General features: G+C 48.7%; 2 protein-coding genes across 6 annotated transcripts in view; one reads left to right on the forward strand and one right to left on the reverse strand.

Annotated features, from left to right (window-relative positions):
- The first annotated feature begins 669 nt into the window (after positions 1-669).
- DNASE1L3 (deoxyribonuclease 1L3) lies at positions 670-5,253 on the forward strand. Its single transcript, XM_082767968.1, has 8 exons — positions 670-842; positions 1,918-2,006; positions 2,338-2,430; positions 2,550-2,662; positions 3,023-3,135; positions 3,695-3,852; positions 4,567-4,663; positions 4,908-5,253. The coding sequence occupies exons 1-8, from the start codon at positions 711-713 to the stop codon at positions 5,034-5,036; spliced, it is 924 nt and encodes a 307-aa protein (XP_082624094.1). The 5' UTR covers positions 670-710; the 3' UTR covers positions 5,037-5,253.
- A 5,933-nt stretch (positions 5,254-11,186) lies between these two features.
- Positions 11,187-19,219, reverse strand: part of FLNB (filamin B) — an 85,220-nt gene continuing 77,187 nt past the window's right edge. For 4 of the 5 annotated variants that reach the window (XM_082768418.1, XM_082768417.1, XM_082768416.1 and 1 more), the window contains 5 exons: positions 18,990-19,122; positions 17,730-17,906; positions 15,020-15,238; positions 13,852-14,055; positions 11,187-13,012 (listed from right to left, as the gene is read on the reverse strand). In XM_082768418.1, the coding sequence (XP_082624544.1) occupies positions 12,825-13,012; positions 13,852-14,055; positions 15,020-15,238; positions 17,730-17,906; positions 18,990-19,122 (921 nt within the window). In that variant the 3' untranslated portion in view covers positions 11,187-12,824. The remainder of the gene's footprint in view (positions 13,013-13,851; positions 14,056-15,019; positions 15,239-17,729; positions 17,907-18,989; positions 19,123-19,219) is intronic. The other variant, XM_082768419.1, reaches the window with a different exon arrangement.

Consider the following 19,219-nt stretch of genomic DNA (forward strand, 5'->3'; position numbering starts at 1 on the left):
CCATCCACTGTGCACCATGGGGCTCCTTGGACCAGTAGCCCAGGACTGCTGTTTGCTGGGGACACTTGGCTGGGAGATTTTGGGGCTGGGGCCATCACATAACTACCCATTACTGAGCTGGGGCAGCTAAACCAGGCCAGAGAAGCAGAACAAAACACGGGCACAGTCAAAACCTCCACGATCAGGGTATCCCCCCACTATCATGTCTCACTGGAGCTTTTGGTGCCCACCACTAGCGCCCTTCAGGAATCCCCATCTCCCCACCGCTGCCTCCCAGACCCCTTCACCACCAGCCCCCTCCACCTCCTGCTGCTCCAGGCTCACCCAGGGAGCCTGATCCTGGCCCAGGATGGCCCCAGCTGGTGGCCAGGGCTGGTGGGAACCCCACAGCGGGTGCCTCCCCATCAGGAGGGGTACTGGGGGCCGGCAGAGCAGTTGTCTCTCTAGGACGCAGAGGCCAGCTCAGAGAAGCTGGTTGTCCCCAAAGGGCAGAAGTGCAAAGTCTCAGCGCTGCCGTGGGAGATGGAAGTGAGGGAAAGGAGGAAATGGCGATTCCTGTTCGTGTTTTGGATTGACAAAGCTGAGCATGCGTTTTGACCTCTCAGCTGGCTGCAGGGGGACGGATGCACAAACACACACACACATGCACGCGCACGTGTATATATTTATAGGCACGCTCCCAGCGGCTCATTTTGTCCGAGGCCCTGAAGATGTTGCTCTTTGTCTTGTTCTCGCTCTTCTATTTCAGCCCATCTCTGAGCCTAAAAATCTGCTCCTTCAATGTGAGGTCTTTCGGAGAAGCAAAAATAGCCAGACCTGAAGTCATGGATGTCTTGGTAAAGGTACGTTCATTTGCCTGGGGGATACAGATGTGGAGCTTTGCAGGGGCTTCTTATCCACTTAATCTCGCACTTCATTTATTCATACTTGAATTTCAAGTAAAAGAATGAGTGAATAATTGAAACCATTTATACTGTTAGAGTGAAAATCAAGCCTGCAGTTCAGCAGGGCATTCACAGTTATTTTAGCTTGCGTGAGAGTATAACAGAAACAGCATTTGCTATTTCCTTTGGAAACTGAGTTAGGAAAAGGATGAAATTTTTTGTGCACAGTAAAAATAGCTTTTGCTTTGAATCCACAGAGCTTTGTTTTGCAATACTCTATTTACCTTGCTCATGTGCTAATTATTCTGAAATATCCTTGCCTAATTAAGTGTATTCTCAAGATAGCAGAGTATCATCTTGGAGCGTGGTGCAAAACTGAAAAACCTGAGCGCTAATTTATTTAAACAAAACCTCACCAACTTGCTAGCTCTGTGGCAGCTGAAGAGAACTTTCCCATTTGAGTGGAAGGAGGGTTGGGGACTTTCAGCCTGGAAGCACCATCCGTGACACCACGGTGGCGGAGGACGTGGTGCAGGTGCTTGTAGCATGCCTGTGTGCCCCAAGCTGCAGCAGGAGGGGCTGCTGCTCTCTGTGCTTTAATCCCGTTGTTGTGAACAGCTGGAGAAGAGGGTTTGCTGCAGAGATCAGACCTGCTGTTCGGGACTATCTTTACTACAGCCAGTGCTACATGTGAGATAAAATAAATGACGGCAGCATATGCATTTGCTACAGTTTTATGGGATGAAAGGGACTTTTTCACACAAATATCACCCGCAAAATTTGAACAACAAAACCAGCTCACACTGACCCTTCTCTGCAGCCCCAAAAACGCTCTGCTCCCAAGTTCCCTCTCCCAGCTCCTGCGTGGGCCGGCAGCATCACCAAAAGGAGAAGGGCTTTGCTTGAGTCACTGCCCGCCTCCAGGACCCCGTGGGCTGTGCTCCTTCCACAAAGACTTCCTTCGCACCAGTAACCACTTCTTTCTAGCCTCTTCCTAACCCTCCAGGCTTGCTTCTGCTCTTTCCTGTTGCAGATCATCTCTCGCTGTGACATCATGCTGCTGATGGAAATAAAGGAAGCCAAGAACAGGACGTGTCCCCTGCTGGTGGAGAAGCTCTCTGGGTAAAGCGACGTGTTGTGTCCCCAAGGCTGGCACAGGGGAGGGCAGGAGGCCGCGTGGCCAGGCGGGCATCCCTGTGCTGCACAGACCAGCTCTGACCACAGCCCGGGCTGGATGTTTCTGAGGAAAGCTTAAAAATAAATAAACCTCATAGCAGACAAGAATGGGGCGGGATGCTCAGTCTGTGCCCATCTCTAAGACAAATCTGTCTCCGTAGCCAGGCAGCTGGTGTCTCTCACCTGGGGCATAGGTGCTGATGTGAGACCCACGGGACATCAGCTCCTCTGCCTTGGGCAGCACGGCAGTGAGCTAAGGCAGCCCCTCTCCTTCCAGCCAGACGAAAGGGCAGAAGGAGCAATACAGCTGCGTGGTCAGCGGGCGGCTGGGCAGGAAGACCTACAAGGAGCAGTACGCCTTCATCTACAGGCAAGTGTGCTTGGCGGGGGCAGCACGCCCACGGTCGGCCCCCAGCACATCACCCTGCCCTCCTGCAGCATGGGGATGGGGTCATGAGGACCTCCAGCAGCTCTGCTATTCCACTGCAGGCAAAATCTGGTATCGGTGAAACAAACCTACCAGTACCCTGACACCCAGCCCGGGGATGAGGATGCCTTCTCCAGAGAGCCCTTTGTCGTCTGGTTCCAGTCGCCAAAAACCGGTGGGATGCTCTCAAAAACGTGTCCTTCTGCTGGTAGCAGGGCTGGGGTGGGTAAGGGGCAGCGTCCAAGCCCCTCGCTGCAGCACCTGCCCCTCGGCAGCCCCAGCTCTGTCCTGCACTGGTGGCATTTGGGTCTGGAGCAGGTTTGCAGCAGCATGGCACGTCCTCACATCCCCAGCTCGGCCTCAGCGCTCGTGCTGCAGATGCTGCAATTACCCAGCAAGCGCCCTCTGATGTGCAGCCAAAGCAGAAGCTGTTTCTTCTTTCAGAAAAATCTTCTGGCTTCCAAGCCAGTCTCTTTGTGATTCATCGCGTGTTTAACCATTATATTATTTCCTTTTCTTTCGCTTTGTTTTTAAGCTGTCAAAGAGTTTGCTGTAGTCCCTCTGCACACCACACCAGAGATGGCAGTACGGGAGATCGACGAGCTCTATGATGTGTATTTAGACGTAAAACAGCGCTGGGACACCAAGGTTGGTGCCACATACGTGTCACTATAGCAGCTCTGGGACTCATTCACCCCGCACAGTACTCAGAGCCTGATAACCTGAAAACTGTTGACACCGAGCCGCAGATTTTGAGCATCTCTTTGACGTACGTTCATTGAGGTCTCCACCTTTTGACCAGTAAATGTGATCCCTGGTAAAATGCCTGCCCCTTCTCTGGCTCCCAGCCAGGCAGGGATGGAGCTGGGAATGGCAGGGCTCATCCTGAGCAGCACAGCCATCAAAATCAGGAGCTCTTTGGTAACTACACTATAGCAGAGGTGCAAAACCTCCTCCAGGAACACTAGCATTTTTTTTTTCCATACTCTTTTCTGCTCTTCCATTAATGGCGTAGCGTGTGCTTCCCTAGGATTGTGAAATATTTAGGTTTTTCTTCTTATGGGGGTCCAGATCAGTGAAACCTCCCCTGCCACCAGCACTGCCTCTCCCCTGTGCACCCCAGCTCGGCACAGGCAGCAGCAGGCTGGGTGCACGGCCCCTGCCAAGCCCCAAATTGACTGCCTTTGAAATCCCTCCTGCCTTGCAGAACTTTGTCTTCATGGGGGACTTCAACGCCGGGTGCAGCTACGTTCCCAAGAAGCACTGGAAGAACATCCGGCTGAGAACCTACTCGGAGTTTGCTTGGCTAATTGGTGACAAAAATGACACCACGGTGAAGAACAGCACAAGCTGCCCATATGACAGGTAAACAGCTCACAGCCCAGCCAGTCCCTGCACAACACTCACAGAAAAAAAGAAAAAAAAAAGTCATGGGAAGGCATCACGGACTGTCAGACAAAGCAAACTGCGTTGCTTTGGGGCTGGAGCTGAAACCATCCCACCAGCAGGGAGAGTTGCAGCTGCCACGCTGCAGAGGGGCCCCAGCTTTGTGCCATGGTTTTGTGCTGAGGTTCTTGTTATCGTAGCCATAATCTGAAGGGACAAACGCAGAGCCTTGTTCTGCACAGCTGGTGCGATGCCTCACCCTGCCCCGGCACATGGCAAGTCCTGCTGGGGCAGGCAGCTCCCTTGGCAGGGACAGGGCATGCAGCAGCTTGCTAGAGCGCAGGGGCAGCCAGGACTTCAACCCCTTTAACGAGCTCCTGGATCAAAGCCTGGCTTTGGGACACGCCAGTCCTTGGTGGCTTCTATGTCCAGACTCCTGCTCTGAGCTCTGTGGTGGGTTTCGATGCAAATCATTGCACGTTGGCTTCCAAGGCCAAGGTATTTGTGTGTCTCGCTGCCAAGGAAAGCAGTCGGCCAGCTGCAGCACAAAGCAGCTGCTGGCATCTCTCCGCAGCCAGCCCCGGGTGGGGACAAACCTTTTGTAGCTGTGCCTGCATGGAGGCCACCTTCCTGGCCACCAGCACGGCTGGCGCTGGTTGTGGAACCAGTGCCCCATTCCTGTGCCCCTTGCAGGATCGTGGTCAGCGGGGAGCAGCTCAGCCAAGCCGTCATGCCGCACTCCGTCAATATCTTTGATTTCCAGGCAGCTTTCCGGATGACCGAGGAGCAGGTAGGCACAGCACAGCCCACGTGGCACCACCAGGTTCCCTCAGGAGGGTCAATGCCACCTTGGCCAGCACAGAGCCATCTCCCTGCAGCAGGGAGGTGCAGATACGGGCACAGCTTGGGCCATGCATCCACCCAAAAGTGATGCAGCGTGCGTGTGTCCCCTCCCCAGCGCCACCAGGACCCCTCCGAATGGGGCTTGGAAGGTGTGTGGCTGCTCCCAGCACCCCTGTACCTGTCTCTTGCAGGCGTTGGGGGTGAGTGACCACTTCCCAGTGGAGTTCGAGTTGAAAGTGAAGGGCGGCTTCTTTGACTGGTTAAAATCCAAGTTCTCAAAGAAGAGGAGAGGAAGAAAGAATCGCCAGGCAAAATCATGAGCATGCTGGATCTGCTCACATGGAGTGACAATACAAGGATGCCACCGGGGCTTTCAGCAGACCGGCATCGCTATACTCACAGCAAGTGCAATATTTAGCAGGAAAAAGAAAAAAAAAAAAAAGTTTGTTAAACCAAAAATAGAGTGTGAAGGTGATTTAAACCTTCAGGTTATTTTTCTGATTGTTATAAATAAATCATATAGAAGCAGCATACTAGACTTACTGTACCAATCACCCATGTAAAGCAGTAACACAAAATGCTTCCCTGTGCTTTATTTGTAACACCTGAGGGGCAGAGACCCCCATGTTGGCTCCTCTGCTCCCTGTCAGCAGCAGAGGAGCTCGAGAGGATCTCTCTGCATCGTGTTGTGCTTCAGGGCTGCCACTGACAGGACGCAGGGCTGCGTGTGGCACCGTGCAATGTGGAACGTACAAAGCATCGCTGAACTTGGGCTGCTTGGTTGGTCTGCGAAATGCAGTCTGCTCACAGCGTCAAGGGCTTGGGGAAAGACAGAAGGAAAAGACAGATGGGCAGACAGCACGAGTCCCTTCCCAGCGCTGACACAGCCACAGGGCAGCAGCAGCACCACACGGGTGGTCGCACTCCCGTCCCGCTGCCAGGTGCAACCCCCTTCCTGGCTCGCAAGCCTCAGGTGAGAAATCTTGCAGAGCTCAGATGAAAGGAGAGCAGGATCAAAATTGCAATTAAAATCTGATTCCAGCACCCTCACATGGAAGTGAGCTGCTCCCCCCTCCACCCGGGGAAAAAAAAAAAAAAAAAAAAGTCTTCGCAGCCAAAAATTCTCCAATAAACCAGATTTTATTGCTACTTATTTAACCTCAAGGCACAGTGATCTGCTTTCTCAGATCAGCCTCTATTTAGTGCAAACCCTGTCGCACAGAAGACATCAGAAATGTGCAAATAATCCAACAGTTTGTGAAGGCAAATATTCACACTCTTTAATCCACGCCCCTCATTTTGTCTGCTGACCAGGGGAGGGCTGGCAAACAAGATACTCTTGTAGGGGAGGAAAACAGTTTGGCCTTTGTGAAAACGGCCTGTCTGGGGAGAAAGGATTTGAAGAAAGAAAATAAATCTGGAGGAGATCATGCCAAAAGGGGGACAGCAACAGTCCCAATTTTCAGTAGCAATTAATCTGAAAGTGATACAGCATTTCATAAGCTCCCTTGATTAATGTCCCAGCCAAGGCAAAAGGATAGAAAGAGCCTGATTTAGAACAAATATTTACATTGGGATTTTTATAGAAATGCCACTGTCTGGCTGACAGCAGCAATGTTTCATGTGAAGGTTGAAATCAATCTAAGTCTCTGGCCTCGCATCTTTGTCCACATGACGGATGCTTTCTGGCTTTCATAAAGAGGCAATGCACAAAGGAACAAAGCTCACTCCAGCAAAGCAATAATGGATATATTCAATCATGAAAAATATGTAAATATGACTACGCTTTACTGGAAAAGGTTTATCCTTATTTGCGACATCGAACATTATGCTTCATCCAGCATTTGAAAACGAGAGGCATGCTCAGACACTAATTGCTGCAGTGGCTGCAGCCTGGGGCATGGTGTTAGCAGATGGCACTCTGTGGATGGCACAGAGGAGGAGAATTTGAACTGCAGAGGGACATCTGCAAAGAGCTGCTCCTCTGCACTTTTGGAGGACTCAGAGCAGACAGGCAGCATCGCTTCATAACATTGCAGAGGGGCTGGGAGGTGCCCAAAGCTTGTACGGTCAGCACAGTAGGTCTCTAGATATATTCCCATGCTTATCCCACACATTCATCAGACAATACTGCAAAATATATATATATATATATAAACATTTAACATTTTATGCCTTCTCTGAATTTTCCACACCAGGGGATCATTACCCAGTTTTCCCGGCTGCAGAGATGTTTTTTAATAGTTCAAGCCTCTGGGATCCTGGATGCTCTGCAGCCAGAACAAAGCCCCTCTTTAGATGAAGGAGGCTTCTGGAGCTTTATTTACGACCAAACAGGAGTTTCACGCTAGAAATCAGAAATGGCCTGGGGAGACTTTGTCTTGCGCGAGCCAGGTCTCAGCTGAGGGCTGGGAGAGAAACAAAGAGGCTGTTCTGAGGCTGGAAGCTCTCCGCTTCCTCCATGAGGGCCTTGGCCAAGCACAAACAAAAAGCAGAGAAGGTTCAGCTAAACAAAAGGTGCCGAGCCCTTTGGCCCTGGGCGAGCATCGCCTGCCTCCCCTCGGGTACTGGCAGCTGGGAGAATGGGGAAATAGGTCCTGGTGGCAGGGAGAACAGGGGGACACTGGTACAAATCTGCACGGTGACCCACCTGGACACTGGGGGTGCTCTGTATGTCCCCCAGAGCAAACTGGGGCAGAACACACCGTGTAGGAAAATGCAGTGCTGGGGGAGCATTAAGAAATGATAAATAAATCATTATCAATCAGATAAAACAAGCTGTCACATGCTGTTTAACGAACCGGGGTCAGCAGGGCTGGGGACTGTCCCCTCTCTGCAGCAGTACAAGCATCCCCAGCTCCAAATTCCTCCAGCACAGTGATACCCACGTGCAGCACAGCCCCTTCTTTGTGTTTACACCCATATTTGTTTTGCTTTTCCAAAAGTTTAACTGTGCATGAATACAAACAGAAGCAAATCCAGCCTGCACAGCTTCCAACGCTCCTGCTGCTTCCCTGCTCCTGTGGCAAGGGGAGGCCAGCAGCCGGCACCAGTCACCCACCAAAGCCACACCAGTCATGGGGTGTGCAGCAAGCCCCCGAGCTGCAGCCCCAAAGCAGGCTGTGATGTGCTGTCACCCCAAGGGAGGCCAGCAGCAGAAATATCAGAGGCAGAGAAATCAGGGAGCCTGCTTTCTTGGTCATTAAAAGCATTTCCACGACCTCTGTAATCCCCGCGCCCAGGATAACACCGGTTCCTGCCTCCTCCAAGCCTCTCTCCACCCCTCGCGTGGGGAGCTACGCGTGCAATAAATATTATTATGGCCCCCCCTGGTGGCACCAACATAAATCCCGGTGCTGGTGGTGCTACAAATCCCAGTATCTGTGTGGGCCCAGTGCTATATGGACACCCACACCACAGCACCACCTACAAACCCGGCATGGGAAGGAGACACAGCTCTGGCCACAGAACCTCATGGACCTGTATCCCCACACACGGTGTCATGCAGCCCCTTCCCGCTGATCCTCCAGAGTTGACCCCAAAACAGCCCTGCTCTCACCATGTCTGTGAGTGAGCTGGTCACAAACCCAGGCCGCAGTTGGAAACGCGCTGTGGTGACCATTAGGAACCGGACCTACCCAGCTGAGGCAGACAGCATTGGGAAACTGGGATTTTGGGGGGTCTTCCTGCTCAGCCCCCTGCCTTCCTCAGATGCGAGGCCACCTCTTCACCATCCCTCACCTGGTAGAAAAGCATGAATGCCCTCTCTGTGCACTCTGGTTGTCTATCTGGAAGGAAAAACAAGGTTAAATGCTTCAGGTGTCACGTTAAATATAGCGTCTCAGCTGTCGGCGTTTGCACGGTACTTTCTATTAGGCAGAAGGCAGATTTATAGGCGTTAATTTACATATTGGCAAAGGAGACAGAAACCTTCAGTGAAATGCTCTGCAAATGCTGGTAGTTGGACTGGGACCTCCTTTCTGTGCCTCCAAGCTAGGAGGGGGCTTGGCCCCAGCTATTTTCAGTGACGCCAGATGCAAAAATCCCCCAATTCCCCCCAAAATCCTCAGGACATTGCTGTCAGAAAGAAATATCCTCGTAACCCCTCAAAGCAGGGCCAGCTCCTCCACAGGGCTCAGAGGACTCACAGGCTTCGAGCTCAGCGTGTATGTAAATATTTGCAGTACCAAGGTCCTGCAGAAAGGCCGTTCATCATAGGAAGGAGCTGTCAAACATACCTCTGGGTCCTGCTAAATTATATTTGGCCTATCAATTTTTTTTAAAGCTCACATATATTAGCCTTTCATTCGTGTTATATAAAGAATGCACTTTAAATTCAGTCAAATTAATAGCGACACAACCATAAATCCAGCCTGATCTCGTGACATTGCCAGTATTTTTTTCTTGAGCGTGCAATACAAATTCACAGCTCTGGAAATGAACCCTGCAAGCCTGGGAAATGCAGGGAAGCAATGGAAAAGCATTTTCCCAGGCGGCCCCATGGAAGCGGGATAACACACGAGGGATGTCTGGCAGTGGGGCTGTTTTGATGCCCTTCTGAGAGAGGGATGTGCCAGTTGGTAACACAGCCTGCCCTGCTGCCCAGCTCTGTGCCCTGCCCTGTGTTAACAGTCTCACTTCAGCATCCCAGTTGCTGCCAACTTGATGCCTGTTTGTACCTAATCTCTCTGGGCAGTCTTTTAAATGCACTTAGGACATAGTTTGTTTCCTTTAAGCAAGACAAGTGCATTAAAATGCAGCGTAAAAACAACAACAAAAAGGCAAAAATAAAATCAATTCAGTTTTAAATACATTTGGAAGCTAAAGCTGCCCACAGAATAAAACAACTGGAAACTTCACAATCTTGCTTTCCACAGAACGACAATTAGAGGGGGAAATGATTGCAGGGTTTGCACAATCTGAATAAAAACAGTCCTGCTAAGCAACAGCCCAGCGATCTGCACTGCCGACGCACGTCATGAATGCCACAACAACTCAATGCTTTTCAGGGGGTGCAGGGAGACCCATCCTGGACACAGGAGGTACCCTACACAGTCCCAGACCTGGCACAAGCTCCATAAAAAATAAGGTGGGCTACCTTTAAAAACAAAATGTATATTTAAGGTCCACAGGGCTGTCCTGCTGGTGGCCTAGAGCGGGAGCAGGGAGCCGGGCCTTGAGGCACTGCCGCAGGAAGCCTGAGGTGACTGAGGAAAACACGTCCCAAGGCCAGCAGGCAAGAGTCTGTGAAGAAGCCACGCTGTGGCACTACACACACGTGCTTAAAAACCAGCCAGTCCGCTCAGACGACTGGAATTAAACACATGTGTGGCTGCCTACAGAATTAGGGCCACCTGGTACCTGAGGAGAAACAATGCAAGTCCTGCTCGGACAAGCTCTGAAGAGCCCCCACAAGCCACGCAGCCTGTGCTCTGACTGGCCTGCACCAGGGCCATACCAAGCCTCGGGTTTTCCCCCAAAAGGATGCATGAATTTGGGCCCACATCAGCGGGGTGCCACAGGGCACTGGGCTTAGAAAGGATGCGTCCTGTCCAGCTCACCCCACAGTCCTCCCAAGCGAGACCCCAGGGCATGGCAGGAAGGAGCATGGCAAGAGGTGACATCCCAGCCCCACAGCAGCCTGCCTGCCATGAAATAACCCCTCAGACAATGATCCCAGCCCATCGACTTCAGACAACTCTCCTTAATTCCAGCTAACATGATTAGACCAAGTGGTAACAGGCAAAAGGAGGCCTGGCAAGAGCAGGGCAGTTGGGTAACACTGGTTACACAGGCACAAGCCTCTCACGTTTACTCAACCTGACAGCTATATTCAGGCCTTTTTTTTTTTTTCTTTCAAAATTTTAAATAGGAGGTTCAAGCTGACACAGCACAAAGCTAATGAAACGTAATTAACTACAAAAAGGAAACAATCTGATAAACCTGGGGCAGGAAAGTCCTTGGCAGCAGCTGCTGGCCTGCTGCCTCTCGGGTTTCAGCGGTGCTTCCAGTGGGAGCTGTGTTTGGGAAAACAGCTGCTGGTTTCCATAGCCGTGTGCTGGAATTGGCTGGCCCAAGGTGCCATGCCAGGAGCCACCTTCTGCAAACAGCCCTGTGGTGCTGCTGGAGAGCCCCACGGATGCCACTGGCAGGAGCTGCTTCACCACTTTCTCTGCTCTCCAGCCCCGCTGATCCCCCCCATCACCACAGTCTGTGCAGAAAGACCTGGCACAACACAGCCATATCTTGCCATGCTGATGCCGTGGCTCAAGCTTTCACAATATGTTTTGGTTTAGCAACAAAAAAAAGTGAGGTTACAGGAAAACACAGAATGGCACCAAAGTTAGGCCCCAGTTTTTAGATGCCTCCTGCATGGCTCGTGGTCCAGAGGTCACTCGGCATGTCTGGAGCTGCTACACACTGTAGGTTTGGTTTGGACTTCATGGACTACATATGAAAAGAACCCGGTGTTGTTTTTAACATGCACATTTTAATGAAGCAAACATTTCTATTTAATAAGTTATAAGATACAATTTTACAATCCTGCATTTTATTCCAGTTTATTTTGTTTTCACTTCCTAGTTTACAATGTAGTGAGCATTTCACATTAAGGCACAAAAAAGCACAGTAAAAAAAAAAACAACAAACAACCGTCCTTTATTTCCCAAATCAACTGTGCTCAAGGGTAGTGCATCCACAAGTAACTACAGAACTGTAAGCGTGAACTTCTCCATAGGGAGGTGACATTTCAACAGGTTTTCAACAAATCCTATCTTCTCCTAATCACAGAGTTAAAGCTCATTTGGAGAGTTTTACTAAAGCCCCAGCAGCTGACAGCAATTCTGATACACACTTGGAAAGTAGTATTGAGTAATCCAGGACAAACAGATAAGTTACAATGGAAGTTTTCACTCCTTGACCCTAAGCATGAATCCCCCTCACAGCACTGAAGGGAATTTTGGAAGAGATGAGCATGCTTCGGGCACGTCCTTGGACTGAGATATAATAAAACAGTTTGCACCAAAACCAAGGGTTTGTTGGTTCTTATTGCCATTGTGTCAGCGCATTTACACACCCACCCGCCCTCCCACCTACTACCCAAGTACAGATGTGGGTCTCCATGCCCAGGAGGGGTTTGCACCATCTCATTTATTGCCTGCCCAGCAGCAGCCAGGGAAACTGCTGTTTCCCTTCACCATTATACTGCTGTGCTCTGACCTGCGTGGATTTTGGGTCACTCAGATGAGAGCTATGCCTGGCTTGGCAAGCAAGGGACTATAATGCAGCCGATCTGGGAGTTGTTCTTAAAAGGAAAATAAATCAGTAAGCATGTTGGGAGTTACCTGTAAAGCAAAGTTTTAGAAATTTCACCAGAATCCCGAGCTAATTAAAAAACGCATTGCTAGCATCACGGCCAAAAAGCTACCTGTATAGATTTACAAAGCATTAACATAAAGGCTGAAAGCTCTCAGGGAATAATTTTAAGTCTGCTTTTGGTCTGCTATAAAAGATAAACTTTTCCTAAATGTAAACCATTAGCAATGCATTTTCAAAAACATTTCAAATTTGAGTGGTAAAGCCACTTTTAGTAGCCTTTTATTATGTTAAGCATTAAAATTGATCAAGTATACAAAGGCACCTATTATAGTACCAGTTTTATCTCATTTCTTTACAGAAAAGAATTTGAACTGGGGACAGCCCAAGTCATATTCCATAACTAAAATGTAAAGTCTCCAGTCAAATAAAATCAGTAGTTAAGATACCCAATTACAAAGACAAATTCCAGTTTTCAATTAACATCTAAAGTCTTTAACATCCACAAGGGAAATTAGTGTCTAGTTATCCACATGATTCTCCAAACATTGACAGTGACCTGGACAGTACTGCAAAGGTACAATTTGAGGAGGATATTAAATAGATTTACATTATGTTGATAAGTAGAAGAGAAGTGAAATGCTTGTAAAAAACAAAGTTACAGAATTTACTTCTGAGTGTATTGAAATGTGAGCCGTGTGTATCTAGATACTGCATTTTGCAACAGGACTGCACCCAGTATAACTCTACATCTGAATTGCAAACACACAGACTGACTCGGATGTGGGTTGGGATTAAGGAACAGTGATATGGAAGGGACTCCCAGGAATGTGCTCGTCGCCCCACTTCACCGCCAGGACGTAGTCACCCCTCTCCTTGACGACGTAGGTCACGTTGTACTGATGGCTGCCCAAATGCTTGATGGATACTTCTTCACACGGTATTGTAGGCCCGTGGACGCCGACTAACAACATATTTGAACCTAAAGCAAAATAAGAGACTGTTAGCATTCATGAACTTAAGCAAACAAGCGTGATGACTGTACCACAACATTAGTTCCATAATATTACTACCAGATTTTGTTATTTTAATTCACAATTCAGAGCAGTAATCTGAGGTATGGCTAAATGAGTTTGGTTTAAGAGGGGATTTTATTTAAAAATCCTCAGTCTCATAGAGGCAAGAGTTTATTTGTGCACTTTGCCGGACCTGACATGCTACCATTATCTAATTACAGCACAGGAGAGTTTAACACTGTGAAACAAGCAGGCACTGCCTCTCAGGTACTTGCTCACAGGTCAGCAGCAGCCTGTCATCTGCCCCCCACAACGCCTGCAGGTGGTGATCAGCACTCACAGCTTATGGGAGCACCTTGCACTACAGGCTGCGATGCACCAAGAGGGATGTTTAAGCTTAGCAGCCTGCCAGTTCTCATGCCATAACCCCATTTTTCTTTCAGGTGCTCCTGGCTAAGAAAAGCCATTTGGAGAGGGCATGGAATCTTTATAACCTCTTAAGATTGATTTGGTGAGCGCCATGTAGCACTTAGAGTGTTTTTTTTTTTTTTTTTTTTTTTTTTTTACAGCCAGATCAGCACCTCGAGCTCTGAATTTCAACTTCACAAAATGCTGATTTACAGCTAAAGCTGAAATCAGGTCTCAGATTGCTGCCAAGAGCTCTCATTAATTCGTAGCTGCCAGCTCACAAAGTCATGCTCTTCCTCTTTCTTAATGCAGAGTTTGCAATTAACTGAATGATGTTTTAAAGCAAAAACCACCCAGCTCAGACACCATAACATACAGCTGGTTCCTATACCCTTACCTGCTTTGCTGCAGTCCACAGAAAAGGAGCTTTTCTGACCCACAAAAGCCTTTGAGAGTCCTGCTCCCCGGGAAACCACTTTGCTGGCATCCGAGGTGGATTTGGGAATGGCACTATAACAGGTTTCAGTCGATGACCTTGTCACTGACTCTACCATGATGGAAGAAGTTTCGTTTGCACTGCCTGGGCTGACCAGTCGCTGTCCTGGAAACAGAAAAGACTTCTGAGACTCAGATTCACCCCATCTGAAAGGCATTTAGAAGGAGGTTCTGAAATCCTCCTAGTGACTAGCATGCATTCTGCATCCAAAATGCATTTTCAGAGGAGCAATTTCCTTCTTCGGTATTTAAACCAACATCTTCCAGTAACACTGGCAACAATCCCATCCCAGAGCCCTTAAGTGGTTAAAGGACCACAGGAACTTCAGGATTCATTAAGCAAAGCTGGCTGCTGGAGAAGAGTTAATTGTGCTCCAATCACCAAAATGCCAAAAATGGCTTGAGTTGGCAGAAAAGCAGGTGCAATTTCGCAACAATCCATTTTGAAAGCAGAGCATGTCCCAGCCCGGGGGGAGTGCAGTCCCTACCATCTGCCCCCCGAGACCACCACCACACCTGGGTACCAGGAAGGATTCCTCTAGCTTGGGGCAGCAGTAGAGACGAACTCTAGCCTATGCTTCAACACAGCACTGAAGAGAAGGAGCTCCTAAAAAACCAGCCTTCCTCACATCATCTGAAAGCCCCTCGACACTATGGCCCTTGGTCAGGCCATGGCAGCACCAAAATGAGACCAAGAGGAGCATCATTTGTGCTGTAAGTCTCCAGGTTTCAGGGGCTGGGGAGGAAAAGTGGGTAAACAAGTCGTATTTCCCCACTGCCAATGCAACACCTTGGAGCTAGGTCAAGATCTAGCACTTCCCCTGAAGATGTTTTACAGAGCTGAGCTGGCGAGCTCCATGACTGATGCTTCTGCAGCCCGCAGGAGGTTCTCAGCATCTCCCCGAATCCCTAACCTAGAGTTTGGAGGTGATGAGGAAAAGAGTTCTTTGCCTCTCGTGTTTTTGGGCACCAGGCATCTAACCCTGACTGCTGCGCTATCTCACAGGGACATACTTGCTGAGTGACACAAACTACTTCAGGCACGCAGTAAATACTGGTTAGCTTTTTACCTGTAACCTTTGCCTTGAAGGGGCTGCCCACTATGTGGTTAGGTCCACCATATTTAACTCCAATTAAATAGTTTCCTGGAGCCATGGGTGTGTACATGACTTTGTAACCTTCTGGAGTTTCCTGGCAGTCCATTTTCACCTTTGATGGCCCTTCAATTGTAACAGAGAGGGTACCTGGACCAGCCTTGGTCGTGTTAATGAAAAACTCCGACTGCAACCCTAGAAAGACGTAGCACAGTAAGACACACTCTTCCTCACAGCCTTTGTTACAAAAGCAGCCTCAGTTATTAAATAGGAGCTGGTGATTTGATGTAATGGACAAGAGAGCCCTTCAGGACCGAAAGGGAAGTGTCTCGGCATCAAAAGGCCGACTTAACGAGTAAAGGCACAGCTCTTTAAACGAGGGCCTTTCTGCTGGGAGCTGGAGCCCGCACTGAGGCGAGTTCCTTCGTGTCTAAGCTCAGGGAAGTTCAGAGCCGTCCCACCACATGGGCTGTAAATCAGTGGTGAAGGGCCCACAAGAAAGCCTGAGAGACGACAAGGGCTGAGAGGTCTCCTGGAGGAGCCGGGTGTTTGAACTGCTCTGCAACAACACTCCAAGCAGTTTGTGGAAACAAAAGCTTGTTTAATTACAGCATCTGGCTAACAGAGCTGAATTACTGCTCTTAATACTAAGCCAATGACACAATGCCAGCAGCACGAGAAGAATTTAAAAGTGAGGCTTTTCAGTCCTCAAGTAATTTACTGTCAAACTGGCTTCAAATATTTACGACCTTTGGTCGCTGCATCAGACGCTGCTGACAAGGAATAAAGGGCTCGAGTGCCATCAGAACCAAGACAGCTATGGGAAAGTTTACTACAGAGAGACTGAAGCATCTACGTGTGGTGGCAAACCCGGGGAAGTTTCTAGCCTTTCTGCACAAGCTGTGTTGCAATGCTGGAAGAGCCCAGAGCTCCCAGAGGCACCGTCCCCGAGCGCGGCAGCAGGACGCCTTACCACGGAGGCCGGGCAGCCAGCTTGCAACACGCACTGCTTAGCCACAGAGAGGTCCTGGTGCAGCCCCGTCCCCTCCCACACGCTGCTAACAGCAAACAGGCTCTGCCAATTAATGCATCAGAAGCTGGAGGAAAATTAATTTCCCAAAGCAGCAAGCCTCACAGCTTCTCCCCGCAGACTCCTCGCTCGGGAGCCGCGGCTTTTTCCCAGCCCCAGCTGAAGGCTTGCCTTGTTGGAGGCTCCCAGGGGACACGTTTCAGGTGCTCAGCCCCCAGCTATTGGGGTCTGACACTGGGCCATTGTTCGAGAACGCTGCTCCCAGGGCACTGAGCCTTTAGCAGCGGCCAGGATTCAACAAGGGGGCACAGAGTAACCTTACTGAAGTTGAACAGTGTGTTTAGATTAAAAACAACCCCAAGCACCTTTATAGAGGGAGGAAAATTCCCCCGTCCCTGATGCATCAGTGGCTAGCATTAACGAGTGCTTTTGTTTCCACCTATTAAAGCAGCACAGGCTGCAATATCTTTATTTTACACAGTATATCCATACGCTTCCAAAACTAACTGCTTGGTTTCTCCAGAACAGCACAAGCTTTGGCTGAATAAACACAGTATTTCTTCCAGGGACAAAAAAAAAAAAAAAAAAAAAAAAGAGGTATAAATCCTCAAAAGACAGCAGTGGATAGCGTAAGGGGAACTAGCTGCTGCCTTGCGTATCAAAGGGGAAAAAAAAACAGCTTTATTCTGCTCTTCACCTGTGTGTGTGGCCCACAAAAGCACACAATTAAACAAATCAAAGCGCACATTCTGGAATGCTTTCATATTTTCTTACAAAGACCAAAATCATACAAATGAAAAAAAAAAAAAAATCTACATTCTTGAGTTGAGAACTGTCAGATGGGGCAGCCAAAGTAGATAAATAGGTGTCAGATTTCCAAGTAGTGTCAGTATTCATGCTGCATCTGAAGCATATATGAAATACTACAAACAGAACACAATCCATCATATTCCCTGGGTTTTACACGCCATGTTACATTTAACTTGACATTTCTTAGAGGTGCAAGCACTAAGGAAAAGCTAACTGGGTACACCCTCGCACCCAGTTGATTAACAGGGGTATGCAAGTTAAATGAGACTCCTTAAACTAGTCAGCCGGCTGAACAACTGCATTCACTACAGGAAAAGCTTCCAAAAACCCTGTTTTGCTGTTTCTTCTCATTACCAAGTTTCAAGACAAAGGAAAATAAAAACTAATTGACTACATTTGTTCCCCCTCAGTATTTCACCCACTCTGGAGCATACATGCAGGGCAGTCACCGACTGCTTTCTGACAGCTGTGTAACTCTGCAAAAGCCTCTGTCCCTTGCAGATTCATGTGTGGAACAGGGCCAAAGCATCTCCAGAGCTTTGGGGGACCACCTAAGCAGAGTTCGGCTAACCAGCTCAAGTGAACTTTTGCCGCAGTTGCTGCTTTACAAAGGTTTTAAGTTTGTTAAGGCTCAGTGTAGCATGCAGACCTGCTAGTGATGTTATGAGACTTCAGGAGCATGCGAGAAAGCAAAATTAGTCTGCACACAGGTCAGCAGAGAATGTGTTAGTTCAGCTGCCTCAGCAGAGCAAGTCGTGTAAAAATATGCCTAGAAACAGCTTCTGGCTCCTTCAAGGAAGCCAGAAGGCCAACAGGTTTGTATGGGAGCTCTAAAAGAAGGGTTACCCGTGGTACCGCTCTCCAGGCCCGGTCCGTACGCCGTGACGAGCGCAGGGTTGCCCGCCTGCCCGGGCTCACCAACGCGCACTTTGAAGGGGCTGCCCACCACGTGGCTTCCATTGAACTTCACGTCGATGGAGTGGATTCCGTTCTCGTGAGGGATAAACCGAACGGCGTACTTGTCTGCAGGAGAGAAGAGGCTTTTCTGACATTTCGGAGATGACAGCAGCAGCAGCAACTAAACCTAACACAGAGCTGGTTAGCAGCCCAAGCAAGGCTTTCATGTTTCAACATATTTTGGTCCTAACATAAGCAAACTTGGCTTTCCACGCTTGTATTTAAGTAGAAAAAACGATGTATTTATCACAGGAGGTGTCACGGATTGCATTTTCACCTTGTCTACCAGGAACTGATCTCAGCTGTCATCCAGCCAGCAGCGTGAGTCTCAGGGTTATGTGCCTCACCCGCGAAACCAGAGGTGACAGCTGAATCACAGCCCAACCTGTCAGTGGCAGACAGAGCAGCACACTGGGCTTCCTTACAAAAAGCAGCTGGTAAAAAGCAAGTCAAGTTGTACCAGCAGGCTGAGCGTGCTGCTCTGACACCACAGACGTGGCACCTTTAAGTTATTCAGCAATTTGCTGGTATTTCATGTTTTTGATTAACCCAGAGGAGTGACTGACCTTCCCCAGCTGGACCACAGCTAGACTGGCACAGTACAGACCATAATTCATTCGAACTTCAATTGAAAAAGAAAACCTCATTGCTGAAACAGGTGTTGAGCTTTCTGTAGCATTTGCTTATATTCAGTTTCCTTAATGTTTCACATGAAGGAGTGAGTGCAAGTTAAAAATAAACTATTTGTCAAAGATGGAAGCATAGCTTTGAAAAATAAACTTCTTCACTGGCTAAATTCAACAACCACATCATATTTCACCCCCTTCCTTTGCAAATAGTAAAGCTTTGCCTTCACTGGCAACCCAAGACTTCATGCGAAACTCTAAAAAAGAGTTTGCCCTTAAATATTAGCATCTTACACAAGTTAGGACTTGGTAATTTCATTAGTTATCTAGAAAGAGCATGAATGTAAACTTGATTGAACAGCTCTTAATGAAACTGCTGACGAGAATTCATTCTCCAAGCAAGCTGCTCACTCCTTGGGTACACTATTAGCGAGCCAAGGGATTAAATCCAGACACTATGAGGCTGGGAGAGTGTTTTTGCAAGTTACCCCGTGTGTTTTGATAAACGTAAAACTGTTCTCACCTGGCTCCAGCTCAGACACATGGCACTCTTCTACAGCTCCGGAGGGGCTGTGGACTTTAGCATCAATCTTGCCCTTTGCCCCATTCAGCCTTATAGCAAAGGATGCTGGCTGATTAACTTTTAATCCAGACTCCTGAGAATGCAACAGTCAGATTACCAAATTTAAACTTTTGTTTCAGATCAGTGGCAGGGAAATAACCATTTCAACACATTTTTTTTTAGATTTCAAC

The sequence above is a fragment of the Aythya marila genome (assembly GCF_965140915.1).
Source record: "Aythya marila genome assembly, chromosome: 10".
Taxonomy (NCBI): Eukaryota; Metazoa; Chordata; class Aves; order Anseriformes; family Anatidae; genus Aythya; species Aythya marila.